At 36.9% G+C, this 15418-nt stretch overlaps 1 protein-coding gene across 1 annotated transcript; it reads left to right on the top strand.

Annotated features, from left to right (window-relative positions):
* The first annotated feature begins 4081 nt into the window (after nt 1–4081).
* On the top strand, nt 4082–5136 carry LOC131611805 (embryo-specific protein ATS3A-like). The gene is made up of 2 exons (XM_058883670.1): nt 4082–4210; nt 4449–5136. Exons 1-2 carry the CDS (start codon nt 4106–4108, stop codon nt 4908–4910), a joined length of 567 nt encoding a protein of 188 aa, XP_058739653.1. The 5' UTR covers nt 4082–4105; the 3' UTR covers nt 4911–5136.
* The last annotated feature ends 10282 nt before the right edge of the window (nt 5137–15418 follow it).

Raw genomic sequence — 15418 nt, 5'->3', positions numbered from 1 at the left:
ACCCCCAGGGCCCACATGGTCCCCACCTGTTTCCTGTCCTTCGCATGCGTCCGATCGAGTTCCTGTAGCACAGCATGCGCTTGCAGTGATTCCTGAAGCGATTCCTGATAGATTCCTGCAACGATTCCCCCTATTCTACAGGCTACTTCTGATCTACATGCATATGTCTTTTCACCGAAAGTTAGTCTGCATGCATGCTAACAATTTCTGCACACGCAACACCTATCAACTATGGAAGTGTTGAGTTGTCCAACATGCATAATGTTACCGTTTTTGTCTGATGGTATATAAACCACTAAGCTCTGCAAGCTCCTCACCACTTTCACTCATCTACTCCCACACTAAACCTTCTGCCTACAACTTCCAGATTTCATACTTCAACCATGTCTCTTTTAACAATGGGCGATACACACCGAGGAACACCAGAGAACATCGCTACCTACGTAAGTATTTTAGTCTAACATTGATAACATGCATCTGCCTGAGAATATGTAACTGATATTTTTTCCATACATTATTATCTCCAGGACGTTGGACGTTTCCGGACTCGTAGTCACTCTACTATCTCTCCGGACGACCGCATAAAACCATACTTGGAAGTGGCGGGTTTCGGACCGATTAGTACCATAGCCGAGTCATCTATTGACCACAAATTTGTTCTTGCGTTGCTAGAACGCTGGAGGCCCGAGACACACACGTTCCACCTTCCAACAGGGGAGTGCACCATAACCCTGGAAGATGTACACATGTTACTAGGCCTTCCAGTTGACGGTAAGGCAATTAATGGCTGTGTTATGCAGGCTAACTCCTTATGCTTTCAGGCTCTTGGCATAGACTTGGTAGAGGGACGGGTTGGTGCGAGGGGACAGGGCATTAACCTTAAGAGGTTAAGGCTTTATTATGATCGGTTTGAATTGAATGATGCGTCTCCCCAAGAGACCATACTTCAAAAAACTAGATGTTACATACTCCTGCTAATTGGATGCGTTTTGTTCCCAGATAGCACTGGTAACACGGTTAATTTTATGTATCTTCGTTTGTTAATGGATTTTACTAGAGTTGGTCTGTATAGCTGGGGGTCTGCAGTGCTGGCTACGGTCTACCAATCGCTATGCAAGAACGCAAAAGCTGAATCTTGCACATTCTATGGATGCGCCCTGTTGGTACAGGTGTGGGGGTGGTGGAGGATGCCCATACTGGCCCCGGTTAACAATGGCGAATGGACCTTTCCGTATGCGTTGAGGTAATTTTTTAGTATACCATAAATTTTAATACACAATTGGTGGATTATGCTCTACTCCAGAATAACTAATCCACTACATTTATGTTGTAGATTTTGCGTGAAAGGTATGGACTTCCAACTAAATCCGCGGTCAAATATAGCAATGTACCGCACGCTGATTGATCACCTAGGACCTCAACAGGTTTTATCTCTAACCCTTTTCTCTTTTATATATTTATTTTTTATAAATAATTTCCCGACATAATGTATAACTCTTATGCATGCAGTTTATATGGAGACCGTATCTCGAATGTGAGCATGTGCCTAGAGATCAGGATGCAGAAATTTGGACCACAAAGTGTTGCATAATCCGGTACAACATCATTGAAATGCATCAAAGTGACCGTGTTATGCTACAGTTCGGAATGCGCCAACGTATACCAGACCCTCCAACTGACGTGGGACGGTGGCACCTCAAACGAGTCAATCATCAATGGACACATTAAAACTGGAAGGATTTTGCACCCGAACACCGCCAGATGTGGAAGAACCGTCGTCAATATGTCCTGAACTTCCCCGTCAGTGACCATGAGATGAAACCGACCGCCGAGTACATGAGTTGGTATCGTACAGCCACATCCCCTAACCTGTTTCTTGCAGCTCCGTTCTATTTGATTGATCCCCGTGCACAGAACTACATCTTGCCACAACAACAACAACCGGAAGAAGAACCACAACAACAACAACAAGAACAACAACTCCGGCAACAACAACGACAACAGCAACGACAACAACAACGCCTACAACAACGCCAACAACAACTCCTACAACAGCAACAACAACAACAACTCCAGGAACAACAACAACTCCAGCAACAACAACAAAATATTTTCAGTACTCCATCCCGTTCCGCACGCAACATCCGCCAATCAAATATGTTCCAATCCCAATCTCAACCATTACAAGGGTATGAAGACCGCCATCCTTCCTCGGACCAATATCAGACCCACTCACAACCATTCGGATTTGCAACATTTGCTGGGTCCTCAAGGGGATTCGGCCAAAACCTAACTCCCGGTTCATCTAGCCTTCATCTTAGTCCCGACGATGGTCCTCATGGTGAATCCTCTTACCGTGGCGCCCCCTCCGGCTACGCAACACCTACAAACCAATTCGGCTTTAACCAAGGTAGTTCTAGTGCTGCGGGATGCTATGAACCGGAGGTCTTTTCCCACCCCACTCCACCACCACGAATAAACACATTTGAGGGAATGGGTAGCCGACTTTACAACAGCGGTTTTCCGGATAATTATGGGGGCGTCGACGAATTCATAGACAGCGATCCACGCGACATCCCAGTACCAGCCCCCGTGACACAAACCCAACAAGAAGCACAAAGGGGCAGGGGTAGGGGTAGAGCTAGGGCAAGAGGCGGTGTCAATATTCGCGGCGGAATCAACGATCGCGATAAACGTCCCATTATAAGACCAGGTTGCGGAACGGATGGCTATCTTGGTGATGGACGTCATTGATCATGTTGTTGTATTTTTCATTAATCTTTGGTATCGTTTCTGAAATTAATTGTAACCGATGTTTAGTTTTTAAATTATATTGTAATCGATGTTTAGTTCTTAAATTATATTGTAATCGATGTTACAATTTTGATTTTCGTTTTCTGCATTACATTTTTAAGGCGAAAAAAATATTTTACAAATTTATTTTTGTAAATATCATAACAAATAAAATAAAAAAAAATTTTAAATTTAATATATTCAGTAAAATGAATAAAAAAAATGAAAAAAAAAAAAAAAAACCTTGAACTAAGGCGCCAAATGGTTTGGCTTCTAGGGCAAAACCCTAGACTTATGCGCCATTCCATTTGGCGCAAACCTTTAGGATTTTAGGGCATGCCATTTCATTTGGCGCATGCACCCAAAATTTACACCTATACGTCATTTCATTTGGCGCATTCAGTATTCTGATATCCCAAACCTAGACAGTTTGGTAAATACCCCGAAAACATGGTTTTTTTCGTATCTTTTTTATCAAACCTAGTTATTTAAATTTTTTTTTCGAAAATAGTCCCTGAATGTTAAAATTTTTTTAGTTTTAATTCTTAAATTGAAATTCGCAGGAAAATTCGAAGAAAAATCTGCAGGAAACCTGCAAATTTTCCTGCGTATTTATAATTTATGGACTAAAATCAAATGAAATTTAACATTTGAGGACTTTATCCTCAAATATAAAAATACACGAAAAACAAAAACACGTCAATTTATAGGGATATTTAGGTGTTCTTTCTTCTTTTAATTTATAAACTTTAGTGTTATAATTTTAGTAGGAACATTTTTTATTGAATGTCGATATCGATATTGTTATTATCGTTTTATATAATAAAGAATAAATTGTAGTTGTTGCAACACCTGTATCGACCGAAATTGAGATAGCTTTAACGTGACTGCGAATCCTGGAAATATTCTTCAACATTAATTAGGAGAAATTTAATTATTATTTTATAATAAGGTGGTGCAAGAATTGATCCGTTCAACTATATCATACATAAAAAGCAAGGGAATCTAGCTTTAATGAACCTTTAATCCAACAATGGATTAGCATTAACCGGATACCTTCCCTTAATCAAGAAAAAATTAAGCTCGGGTAAAGTGAAGAAGCATAAGTGAAATTAAAGGAAGCTCTTTCCAATTAGAAAAACATAAAGAGCTATAATACATATAAAATATTTCGGAATATGCACTTTACGAGTGAGTCAAGTTAAGAATGAAAAATCAGAATATCAATCTATATATTCTATCTATATATTCTAAGTTAAAACGAGTAAGTGCAACAAGATGTCATATCTTTGTATCCTTAAAAGACAACAAAATGGAGCTGATGAAGAACAATGGAGGAGGATATTTCATCTTTTGTTGTGTGCTTTTGCATGTTATTGTAGCTGGATGTGAGAGTGTAGAAGCACCATTACAAAAGGTAATAGTATTACACAAGGCCGAGTTCAAAATCTTTGTAATCACGGTTCAATTGTGATAACTATTTTATGAGATTTTTTTGCTAAAGTTTTACTGTGATGAATTTTGAAATCTGTACTCTAATCCATCTTGCATGTTCTTAAAGACGACTCTGATAATACATGGTCCGTTTAATTTTATGTCTATCAATTATCAATTAAAATAATTTTGTTAACAAACTTTGTCTTTGAACATTTCAGAAAAATTGCACCTATGTAATCACTATAGAAACCACATGTACATGGGGAGCTGAAACGTCAAATCATGTGAGCCTAAGATTTGGAGACACAAACTCAAGTGAAGTATTGGTTAGAACCCTAAATTCCAAGCATCTAAGACAAGTTGACCCATTGGAGCCTGAGGTTCTTGATGACATCCCAAGTAAACCATTTCAAGCATGTGTGGTCGATGAGTTTGTCGTCACGGCACCATGTGTTGAGTCCCCCATCTGTTACTTGTACCTCAAGTTAGTTGGAAATGACGACTGGCGGCCTGGATTTGCACAGGTTGAAGTGCTTGAGGGCTCTCACCTTAGCTCCAATAATTTCTATTTTCGAAGGTATTTGCCTAGGCTAGTTTGGCATGGTTTAGATGTATGTGATAGTGAGGTTAGTCCTTTTGGTTTCAAGAAGAAGAGAAAGGTTCATGTGGAGAATCCATGAGTGATGTGAAATTATGTACAACTTTCTATTTTATAGTGTTTCTTTTGATCATGTAGCATGTGGTTATCTCCTTGAAATGTAAGTTGTTAAGTAGGAGATCTCTATCAAAAATGATGGTTGTATGTAATACATATGGGCTTGAAATTTGGGAATGAATTTACTGTTAATGATTTTTAAGGAACTCAGATTAAGATGTGTTGTGATATCATTTATTATTTGTTAAGAATTCATAATGTTAAATTTTTGTTAGCAGTCGTAATTGCGGAATTGCGGCTGTAATATTGATGATATACTATTTTTGTTGGTCTTTTATTTCTCTACTTCTAGAAAAGAAAAGTTTTCTTTGAAAGTTTGGAGGGGAAAAAGAGGGAAGCAATTTCAAAATGCAAGGTTGTATGTATGGCTTAGGTGCTGGGACGTTCCAAATCTTGTTTGAGTAAGTGTTTTTTTGTTTTCTCTATATTAGAAATCAGGTGGGACAAGTTTATTGATGGATGAAGACCAATTTGAAGTTTAGAGAGTAAAAGGGGCTTGTTGAACTTGAAGGGTTGACTCTCCTAAAAGACGAAGTTACTGATAGGTAGATTTAACTAGAGCTGTCAAAATGGGCTCGGCTCATCGGGCCGGCCCATAAGCCCTACAATTTAGCGCGGGCCGGACCGCAAAATACCTTAAAAAAACACGACCCTGTCTTTTTGGGCCAGTCCATCGGGCCTATGTTTTTTATGGGCTGGGCCGGGCCGGGCCAAGCAGGCTTCGGGCTGGCCCATTAAAAAAGATTTTGGTAAATTTTAGAGAAAAAAGATTGAGATAAGATATGATTTCATAAATGTGTTCTCAAGTTATAAAGAAAAGTTAAAGAGGATCAAGATATATTTTCAAAATGATGTGATCAAGGAAATGGTTGTGAGATGTAGAGAAAATTTGATAAGTATTGGTGATAATATTAAGTTACTTTATACTTTTACATGGATGATTTTGTGGTATTCATATATGTTTATGGATAAATATTTTAAACATCACTTATATACGTTTATGATGACTCTCTACTTATGTTGTATTGCATTTATCCATTACATCTTTTTTATAAAATTAAAATTATAATATTGAAATACGGGCCGGGCTGGCCCATCGGGCCGCACGGGCCTTTGAAAAATGGACCGGGCTCATTTTATGTGGCCCATTTAGCAATTAGGCTGGACCGGGCCAGCCCATTAAAACACGTTGGCCCACCGGGCCGAAGCGGGCTAGGCCGGGCCGGGCCATTTGACAGCTCTAGATTTAACCTTCCAAAATTTCTCTACCAACATTTTTTATGTGAAAGCGATTAAAACTCAAAAAGGAATCTACAACGTTTTTTTTTTTAAATAAATAAAGAGTTTGAAAAAATTAAAAAATATTGTTTTCTTAAGAAGGTAATTAAAATATTTTTAAAAAAAAATATTGTAACTTTTTAAATAAAAGAGTTTTAAAAATTTAAAGAATTTACCACCCTTTATATTAAAATTACTATAAATTTATTTAAAATATTATCCATTTTGTTAGTGGGCTGACATTTAAGCCCAAAATAAAGTGAAAAATTTTGGTTTGGTCTAAGGAGTGCTATTAATACTAAGGGAAATTCTTTTTACACCTTGTAGTAGTGAAAAAAATCTCTAAAAATTCTAAGATATCCTTTACAGATGCATCTTCGAATTCACTTTAAATAAAATATTAAGATGTTTTGGAAATGTATCTCCGAAAATACTCTATTTACACTTGAACGTTAAATTTAAACATTCAGTGATATTTTCGAAGATTCATCTCCAAAAATATTCTTTTATACCACCTTGCGGCATGAAGTATTTCATTCACCTCTTCCACTTTTTTTCAAAACCCTCCAAAAAACTTCATCCATTCTCATTTGATTTTTTGTCTTCAAACCAAGTTTCAAGTGTTATCATGTCAAAGAGAGCATAAAAAAACTGAAATTTAAGGTAAATTTTCCTCCTTTCATCTCTCATTCCTTAGCATTGAAGCTAATTTTTGGATGAAAACAATGTGTCTGTTTGGAAATGCATTTCCGAAACCCACTTAAATTATTTCGGAAATACATTTCTGAAAATGTTTGTTATAGAAACAGAATTCATAACAGATTTTCTGTTTTTTCCCGTATTAGATATGGTGCACCCCGACATGTTTCCTAAAGCTATTTCGAACAAGGTAAATGGTGATGCTAAGCCGGATGAGGCTAAGGACAATGTTAAAATGATTATTGTCGAGATAAATGATCGTTAATAATTTACAAATGACCGCGTTTTCAATGCTCGTCAACATATGCTTAAATGACTCTGAATGGAAGCTAGCTAACTCAAGTTTGGTGTTGTGATTAGAATGTCCGACAATGGCACTAGTAGAAGGCAATCATTTGTAATTATGAGATGCGAGAGATGTGGACAATATGGGAATAAGGAAGAATTCGATAAAATTTACAAAGCACTTGTTCCATGTGTTATTAGTTCCGCACCACAGTTGAGGGTGGGATATTATTGTCCCACCCTAATAAAGGATAATATGGTCTTTGCATATTCTAGACACATTCCAATCTGCATTACACACCAACTAAACTCTTAAATTCGGCTATGACACCCTAGCCATTTTACCATTGGAGTGTAGACATTCTAGGACCTCTTCCCATGGCTCCCGACCACCTAAAATTCCTTATCATTGGAGTGGAAAATTTCACAAAATGGATATAGGGTGAATTTGTATCCAAGATCACACCGAAAAATACGTCATTTTTAGTGGGGAAGAATTAAGTGCAAGTTTGGTTTTGCTAGGGTTCATCATTTAGGATAATGGAACTCAGTTTTCTGACACTATCGTGGTTATTTTCTATCACGACATAGGAGTGCAAAAAAAATTTATTTTTCTTTGTCCATCCACAAGTGAATAGGCAAGTGGAATCAGCAAACAAAGTAATATTAAAAGGGACTAAGAAGAAGCTAGATGATGCCAAAAAAACTTTGGGCTAAGAAATTGCACTAAGTATTGAGGTCATATCACACCACCCTTCATTTAACTACAAATGAGACTCCTTCCATGGTATATGGGGCGGGTTCCATGTTTCCGATTGAAATTGACACACATTCTTAGCGAATTTCTCATTTCAATGCAGAAAAGAATGAGGCAGGGCTGAGATGTGTCGTTGATATAGTCGACAAAACAAGGGATGTTACCCATATTTTAGAATTTATCACTAAGAAAAGGCCGACTAAAATATATAACTCCAAAGTAGTTTGAGGGGAAATGCATCGGGGTGAACTAGTATTGAGACAAGTCATCTTGCCCGCCCAACAGAGGAAACTACAACCCATTTGGGAAGGACAATATCACATATACCCAAAGCTACCTCATAAAGCCTACAAGCTCGAGGATTTAGATGGGTGACTCACTCCTATAATTTGGAACTTAACAAATCTAAGATATTATTAGAGTTGATTGTTTAAAAAGTGAGTCTCATTCTGATGAATGAATCTCGTTATTTACAACAGACTTATTTGGTTTTGTAGTCAATATGAATGTTGGACTTTCAAATGAAGATCCCTATCACATAAAAAGGGCAATATGATGATGAACTTCCACAGGAAGATCCTTGCCTTCATAAAAAGGGCAGTTTGATTTTTGGATTTCTACAAAAAGGTCATTTCCACCTTAAATATGGAAATATACATGCTGGACTTTTACAAGAAGATCCTTGTCACATAAAAAGAAAAAAATATGAATGTTATAATTCCACGAGAAGATCATTGCTTCCTTAAAAAGAGCAATATGAATGTTAGACTTCCATAAGAATTTGTCGTCTTAGAAATGGGCAATGCAAAAGTTGTGTCTCTAAGACACATTCCAAGAGGTACTCAACAAAAGTATCGCTTGAGGGACTCGACTAAAGTATCGCTAGAGGGACTCGACTAAAGTGTTGCTTAAGGGACTTGACTAAATACTTTCTAGATGGACTCAACTAAAGTCTCTCCTAAGAGACTCGACTAAAATCTTTCCTGAGGGACTCGGTTAAAATCTTGCTAGAGGGACTCAACTAAAGTTTCACCTAAAATGCTCCATTTGATATTCCTTTTGGACCGTCCGAATGAAGAAAATGTAACCAAATCAATTTTCCCTCTTACAAGCCCCCGTGCTTGATAAGCCTATGTATTGGTATACTTGAAAATGGCCCACAAGGGGTGAGGCGGAGGCAAGGGATATGACATCTCATCCAAAGTTTCTTCCTGGCCTCCCATTTCCTAGTTCGAACGCCTGTTTTCGGATGATTTTCCATCTCCTTAGATACACCGCACATGTCCTCAATAATTCACCCAAAGTGTGCGATCATGGGAGAAGATGTGTATTTATTCCTCAATGTTGTAGATGGAGTTGGGGGAAGCTAACCATGCTCCCTTGAATAACAGGAGACTAACTATCCACTCCCACATTTTCTTAAAAGCAGTTTCTATTTCCAAGGGTCATAGGATCCAGTCCCAATACAGTTATAAATACCTCAATCTTGAAGTTGAGAGGGGGAAATCTTGCATTCACACAAAAATCAGAGATACAAAGCTTCTCGCCACCCCTATGTGAGCTAGCTCTAACCTTATAACAAATCCCAAAGCCTTTGACAACCATTAATCACCTAGAGGTTGTCATGTATTATACTTTTAGGCATGTGTGTGTATGTACAATCAATATGAGGAGTCTCCAATTCATCTGGTTTCAATGTATTGTAGTTTTTTTTTATAAAATATTATATTTTAATAGGTATCTTTAGTATAAATAATGTCTTCTACCAATTTTTTTATACATCTTCTCATTTTCTTAATTTTTTTCACTTGTTCTAACATGAGTAGTAAAAGACATGGACATGCTTGTTTTTCGAGAACCAAGCCTCTGATGAAGATGTGATTTTGAACATCCGGAGTTTCAAGCAACTTTGGAGATACTTGAAGCTTTGGTTAGATGGAGAGATTAATGATGGTGAATGAATAAGAAGTAGCGAGAGACTTGTTTCGGGCATCTCTATTTCGGATGACAATGATGATATCCGGGGTATGTGGGTTCTAGTTAAAGAAGGCAATGATGTTAGGGACAAGATGTCTACATTAGATGATATTTTTTTACTGTTGTATTCTCTTAGATATGTTATGGTAGTAAGTCTTTTTATTTGAGTTTGTATTGTTGTTTTATGCATGTCTATGTTTGTGTGTATTTGTTTTAGGGGTGTTTATGTTTGTTTTATTGTAATCAAAATTCGTTATCTATATTAAATTCCAAGGTTACAAAAAGTTAACAATATAATAATTTATCATGCAAAGGTTGTTCAAACATTGGGACAATGTTTCCGTGTGTGTTTGGTTTCGGTTCTAATACGTGTACTGTTGGGACGACCCTCTTTCTTCCTTCTCATTTTTTTCATTGTGCCAAATTACATCCCCTTGATATGTAGGTCAATATTCCTCTTTTTCTATCTTTAGGAAACTGTTGTTGTATACACTGAATACATTTACGACTTTGTAAAATGCGGATAGATGCAAGGAAGCGTCTTGGCAAACACTTGAATATGCCACAATGACATGGGAGTAAGGCATATGGAAGGCTTGAAACTTTTCGTATTTGTACCAACCTCGTTGTAGTTCGACTTGATAATATCTCTTTGGCCTCCCCTCATTGTGGTCCATTGTCTCCTCTACATTGGAAGTGTATCTATGACGATAAAAGAATGTAGCCACATGTGTGCTAGCTTTGATAGTTGCCTCCTTCATAGTTTTCATGCAGCTTTCACTGAATAATTTCCCTGGTTGTAACACTGAACTCCATTTTTTGCCACTGATTGCAAACAATGATCCCAACCAAAAATAGGTTGCTCTCACCAATGCGGTTATGAGTATGTTTCTAATGCCTTTGAAGACAGAATTCATTGATTCCACAAGGTTTATTGTCATGTGGCCCCATCTTCGACCCTCGTGAAATGCCCTAGTCTGCATCTCCACTTGAATTTTATCGACCCACTGTTGAAATTTATATTGGAGTATTTTTAGTTTATCGTTTCCACAGGGATTGGTGCGATATCACTGCCGTTTTATAGTTTATGTTGTTTTGAGTTAAAGGTACTTTGGGTTTGGTTTGGTAAAAGATTATTCACAAATTTAGTAGCAAAGAGTAAAATTAGGAAAGTTCTAAGTTTAAAGAAAAGTATCAAGACTTGATTAAATCGACCTAAAATTGTATTTCTTCCTACAAACATGCGTATGAAGTCGTTATCAATCAATACTTCACGTATCGTTCGTCTATACTGTTCGTTTCCGTAACGTTATAGCAACATTTACCTTATTGTTCAACCAACAATTTCTCAACTGATTGAACAATACAAATAACGTTTATAAATCGATACAAAGTGATTATCAACCATTAATTCTATGTCTAGACTTAATGTTTGATAGATGATAGAGTTAGGTCAAGATTGAAATATTGTATTTCACAAACATTTAAATCATACAAAGTTAAGATAAAGCAAACTAGATCGTCTATATTGATTAACAACTTGTTCATACACAATATTCATCAGAAAAACATACAAAAAGTAAGGAAGATTACATCAAAGCCTTGACACCAAAAGTGTTTAGCTATCCATTGACATGGTAGCTTGCACAAGAAGGAAAGAAGGAATAATAGCAAGCATCAACGGTAATTTCTCGATGATCAATGCTTTGATTTTTCGATTCTATGCTGAGATACTGAGATTAGGGTTCCTTGGCTCTCAAAATGGTGTAACCCCTCTCAAAAACAGAACTGACCCTTAAATACAAATATCAGAATCTGTCCAGCGTGCGTCGTGCGCTCTAGCTCGCGTCGCGAGCCCTTCATTAATGATCAAACTGCCCTAAAGCTCGCATCGCGCGCTCCTCTGCTCGCGACGCGCGGAAGTCACTGGATTTTGAACTTTATTTTCTCTTACAGCGCGCGGCGCGCGCTCCATCTTGTGACGCGCCCTTGAACAAGATTTTGAAACTTTGTCTTTGCAAATGATTCATCAATCCAAGCCTCAAATTCCATCCAAAAAAGAAAACCTACATAAAAATTACTAGAAAATAGATTAACAGGAAACGAAAGCTTAATAAACTAAACTACTATTACTTACTTCAAAATAAACGGGGATCCATGAATATGCGATAAAAATAATCGAAAGGTACCAAATATAAGAGCAAATATTAACACAATTTGTCACCTAACACCCACCTTGATGAATCCGCATTTGATAATCTAATTTCCTCGCAGTAGTGTATGAATGAAGACTGATTTAAATCACACCCCGTGTTCACAACTTCTTTTCTGAAGACTCTTGTCTTTGATTTCCCGCATGAAGTTTTGTACAATATGTTTAATGCAGTAGACATGGGTAGAAGGAGGATTTTGCCAACCATTATCAGGATTATTGTATAGACTCTTAATAAATGCATGTCTGTCTAAAATCTAACAAAAGTTTGGTTTTGGAGCAACGTGTGTTTTAGATATTCTTGAGAAAGAAACTTTAACCACCACGAGTCTCACCTTCAACCAGAGCAAAAGCAGTGCGAAAGATATTAACTTTATTTTAACTTTTTCTATTTAGGTGGTTCACGTGTGAGATGAATTACAGCATATGTCCTAGACACTACATCACTCAATATCGAAATCTCTTTGATCACCTACCACAAAATGATGTATTGCCACTAAACTAATTATTTCATAATAATTTATTTTTAATATTAACCATTTACTAATATAATTTATTTTTCCTTACATTTTATTTGGAGGCCATATCTAGGTCTAGAATATCATCATGAAATCAACGAAGAAGATGCCTCAACTTGGACTACAACAACATCGATCATCAGGTTCACCATTGTGTAGATGCATCATAGTGACCATGTGAAACTCCATTCAACATGCATCAAGAAATATTAGATCCCACGAGGTGCCTCACACAATGGTATCAATGTGAACTTAATGAACAATAGGCCTTTGACGATTGGAAATACTTCGCTAAAGCTGAGCGCCGTCAATGGAGGCGCAGTCATCAACGAGTCTTAATCGATGTTGTCATGCCAAACGAATCTAAACCAACAAATAATTATATGTATTAGTACATATCGGTTACAATTGGGTTTTTCTAGGAAGATTGATATTTATACAACCCACACTAAATCGTTTACACACAACAAGCTTTAACATCTAACCACTAACAAAATTACCAAACCACTTACACACAACACCCTACAAAACAAAATTATTAATCCACAAACACCCAAACCACAACCAATACATGTTACACGCCTAACCATAAAACCAAGAGCATACCCCATATCACCGCCAACAATATGCTTATTATCAAAACAAGCAACAAATATATGCTTCCAACACATCATCCTATCATGGCCAAAACACCGAAGAAACATATGACACCAATATTTTCTACCATATTCAAAACACCCTAACATCAAAACATCAAAGCATCCAACAAACATGTGGCTACCAAACACCATAAAAACCATTTCTTCATTTCTCCAATGAAGCATTCACATTAATATCGACATTCAATCGACCAATCATTCACCAATAACCCCAACTCAAACAACACAACTCAACAACAATGACATGGGCAACGAATTCATTTACGTGAATGTGTCAATGCAGACATAAACTACGCAGAATTACAAGAACTTATTAGTGATTATGGCGATGGTGATGTTTCAAGGACCTTGTATCAGACACTTGGGTGAATCAATAAAAACATGTATGAGAAAAGGTACTTAATGTTGCACCCCAAAATTTGCCCATCTAATTATTCTTAATATGCTTACATTTCTCATTCATTTACATCTTAGGTCGTCAATAAAATCATGCATCATTAATAAAAAAATTGAGTACTTGGATCAAGGATATTAGTAATTAACATTTTCTATGGTTTTTAAGGCTCTCCTCTTTGTTCAAAGTCACCAAGCTACAATAATATTCTTATCAAGATTTCTCAAAAATATCAAGTGCATATGGTCTCACCAGGGATTCAAGTAAAATTACTTGGTGCTATGCATTGATTCTCCCCCGCACCTCTAGCCATCAATTTTGTATTTCAGGGAGGATTGAAGTTTTGGTTCTTCGCTTAAGATTATTGAGGTTCATTAATGCTGGAATTAAATTTTCATTCTTCTATGCTTCAAGACAAATCCCATTTCAAAATTCATTTCAAGGCTATTCAATTCCCAAACCTTCTTCATAGAACCCAGGTCTCAAAAAATATATATTTCCAACATTGTTCATTACAATACAAATTCACTACACATTCGTGAGATCCTTTATGTTACATTCCATAAGAAAAAGAAGCTATTACAATAAAGAATAGCTACATGAGTTTTTATCCTAAGACCTATTCCACATCATTTTGGTTGGACTTCCCTTACTCCAAATAGCCATGTCAAAAGTTGGCACAATGCATACTAACTCCTGCCATCATGATCAATCGTTTGAAGCCTTCATTTGTGCCAAACTGCTGCACTTTAGACCTGCCCCCTGCACATAAAGAATACCATACATACAAGGTAAAACAGAGCCGCAGCAAAAGAGAAAATCAAATGAACCAAAATCCACAAACAGCAACCTACACATACACTACATCCAGACAATAAAAGAAAACTGCCAGCAAAATACACTAACAACCTGACCATTCTTTAGCCTTTCATAACAGCATCATAACCCTCTTCATTCAGTTTTACATGACTATTAATACTAACAATCTTTAACTAACTTTCCCAAACCTCTCTAACAGATTTACCAACCATCTAACAGAATTTCTAACCAACAAAAAAACAGAATTAACAAACCAATAACTACCCCCAACAGCTTCTAACTGATTTTCCTTAACAAACCCCTAACTAACCAACCATCATAACCGATTTCTAACTACCAAATAACAACCTGTAACTAACCTTCCAAATCAGTTACAAACTCTAACAGAATCAACAGATAACAGAAAATCAGAAGAGAGTAACAGAAAAATTCAGAGGGAGAATTTACCTGAAGAATATCTATAAATTCAGACCTCCCTTCTACTCAAAGTTCTTCTCCATTTTTTTCTCACTCTCCACCATTTTCTTCATTCATCTTCTCCATAATCATTCTTCATCTCTTCACCATCACCATTCCATCTTCACTCCCTTCTTCTTCACCTCTGCTTCAGATACCCACTCTGCAAGAATCATCATCTCCAACAAGCCCCTGCGAACCTCCATTCATCATCATCTTCATACTAAACCCTCACTACACGCTCCTCAATTCTTAACTGCGAGAGCTTCACCATTAGAAACTCTTGACAGTGGAGCTAAGCCTGCAACTCGTAAATCTCACACTCAGCTACACGGTTCACACAACACAGAAAAGACTCACACAGAAAAAAAAACAACAACGGAAATCAGAAGAAAGATCAAGAAAAATTCAAAGAAGAA

This window comes from Vicia villosa, linkage group LG6, assembly GCF_029867415.1.
Source record: "Vicia villosa cultivar HV-30 ecotype Madison, WI linkage group LG6, Vvil1.0, whole genome shotgun sequence".
Taxonomy (NCBI): Eukaryota; Viridiplantae; Streptophyta; class Magnoliopsida; order Fabales; family Fabaceae; genus Vicia; species Vicia villosa.
This window is presented reverse-complemented; position numbering and strand designations above follow the sequence as displayed.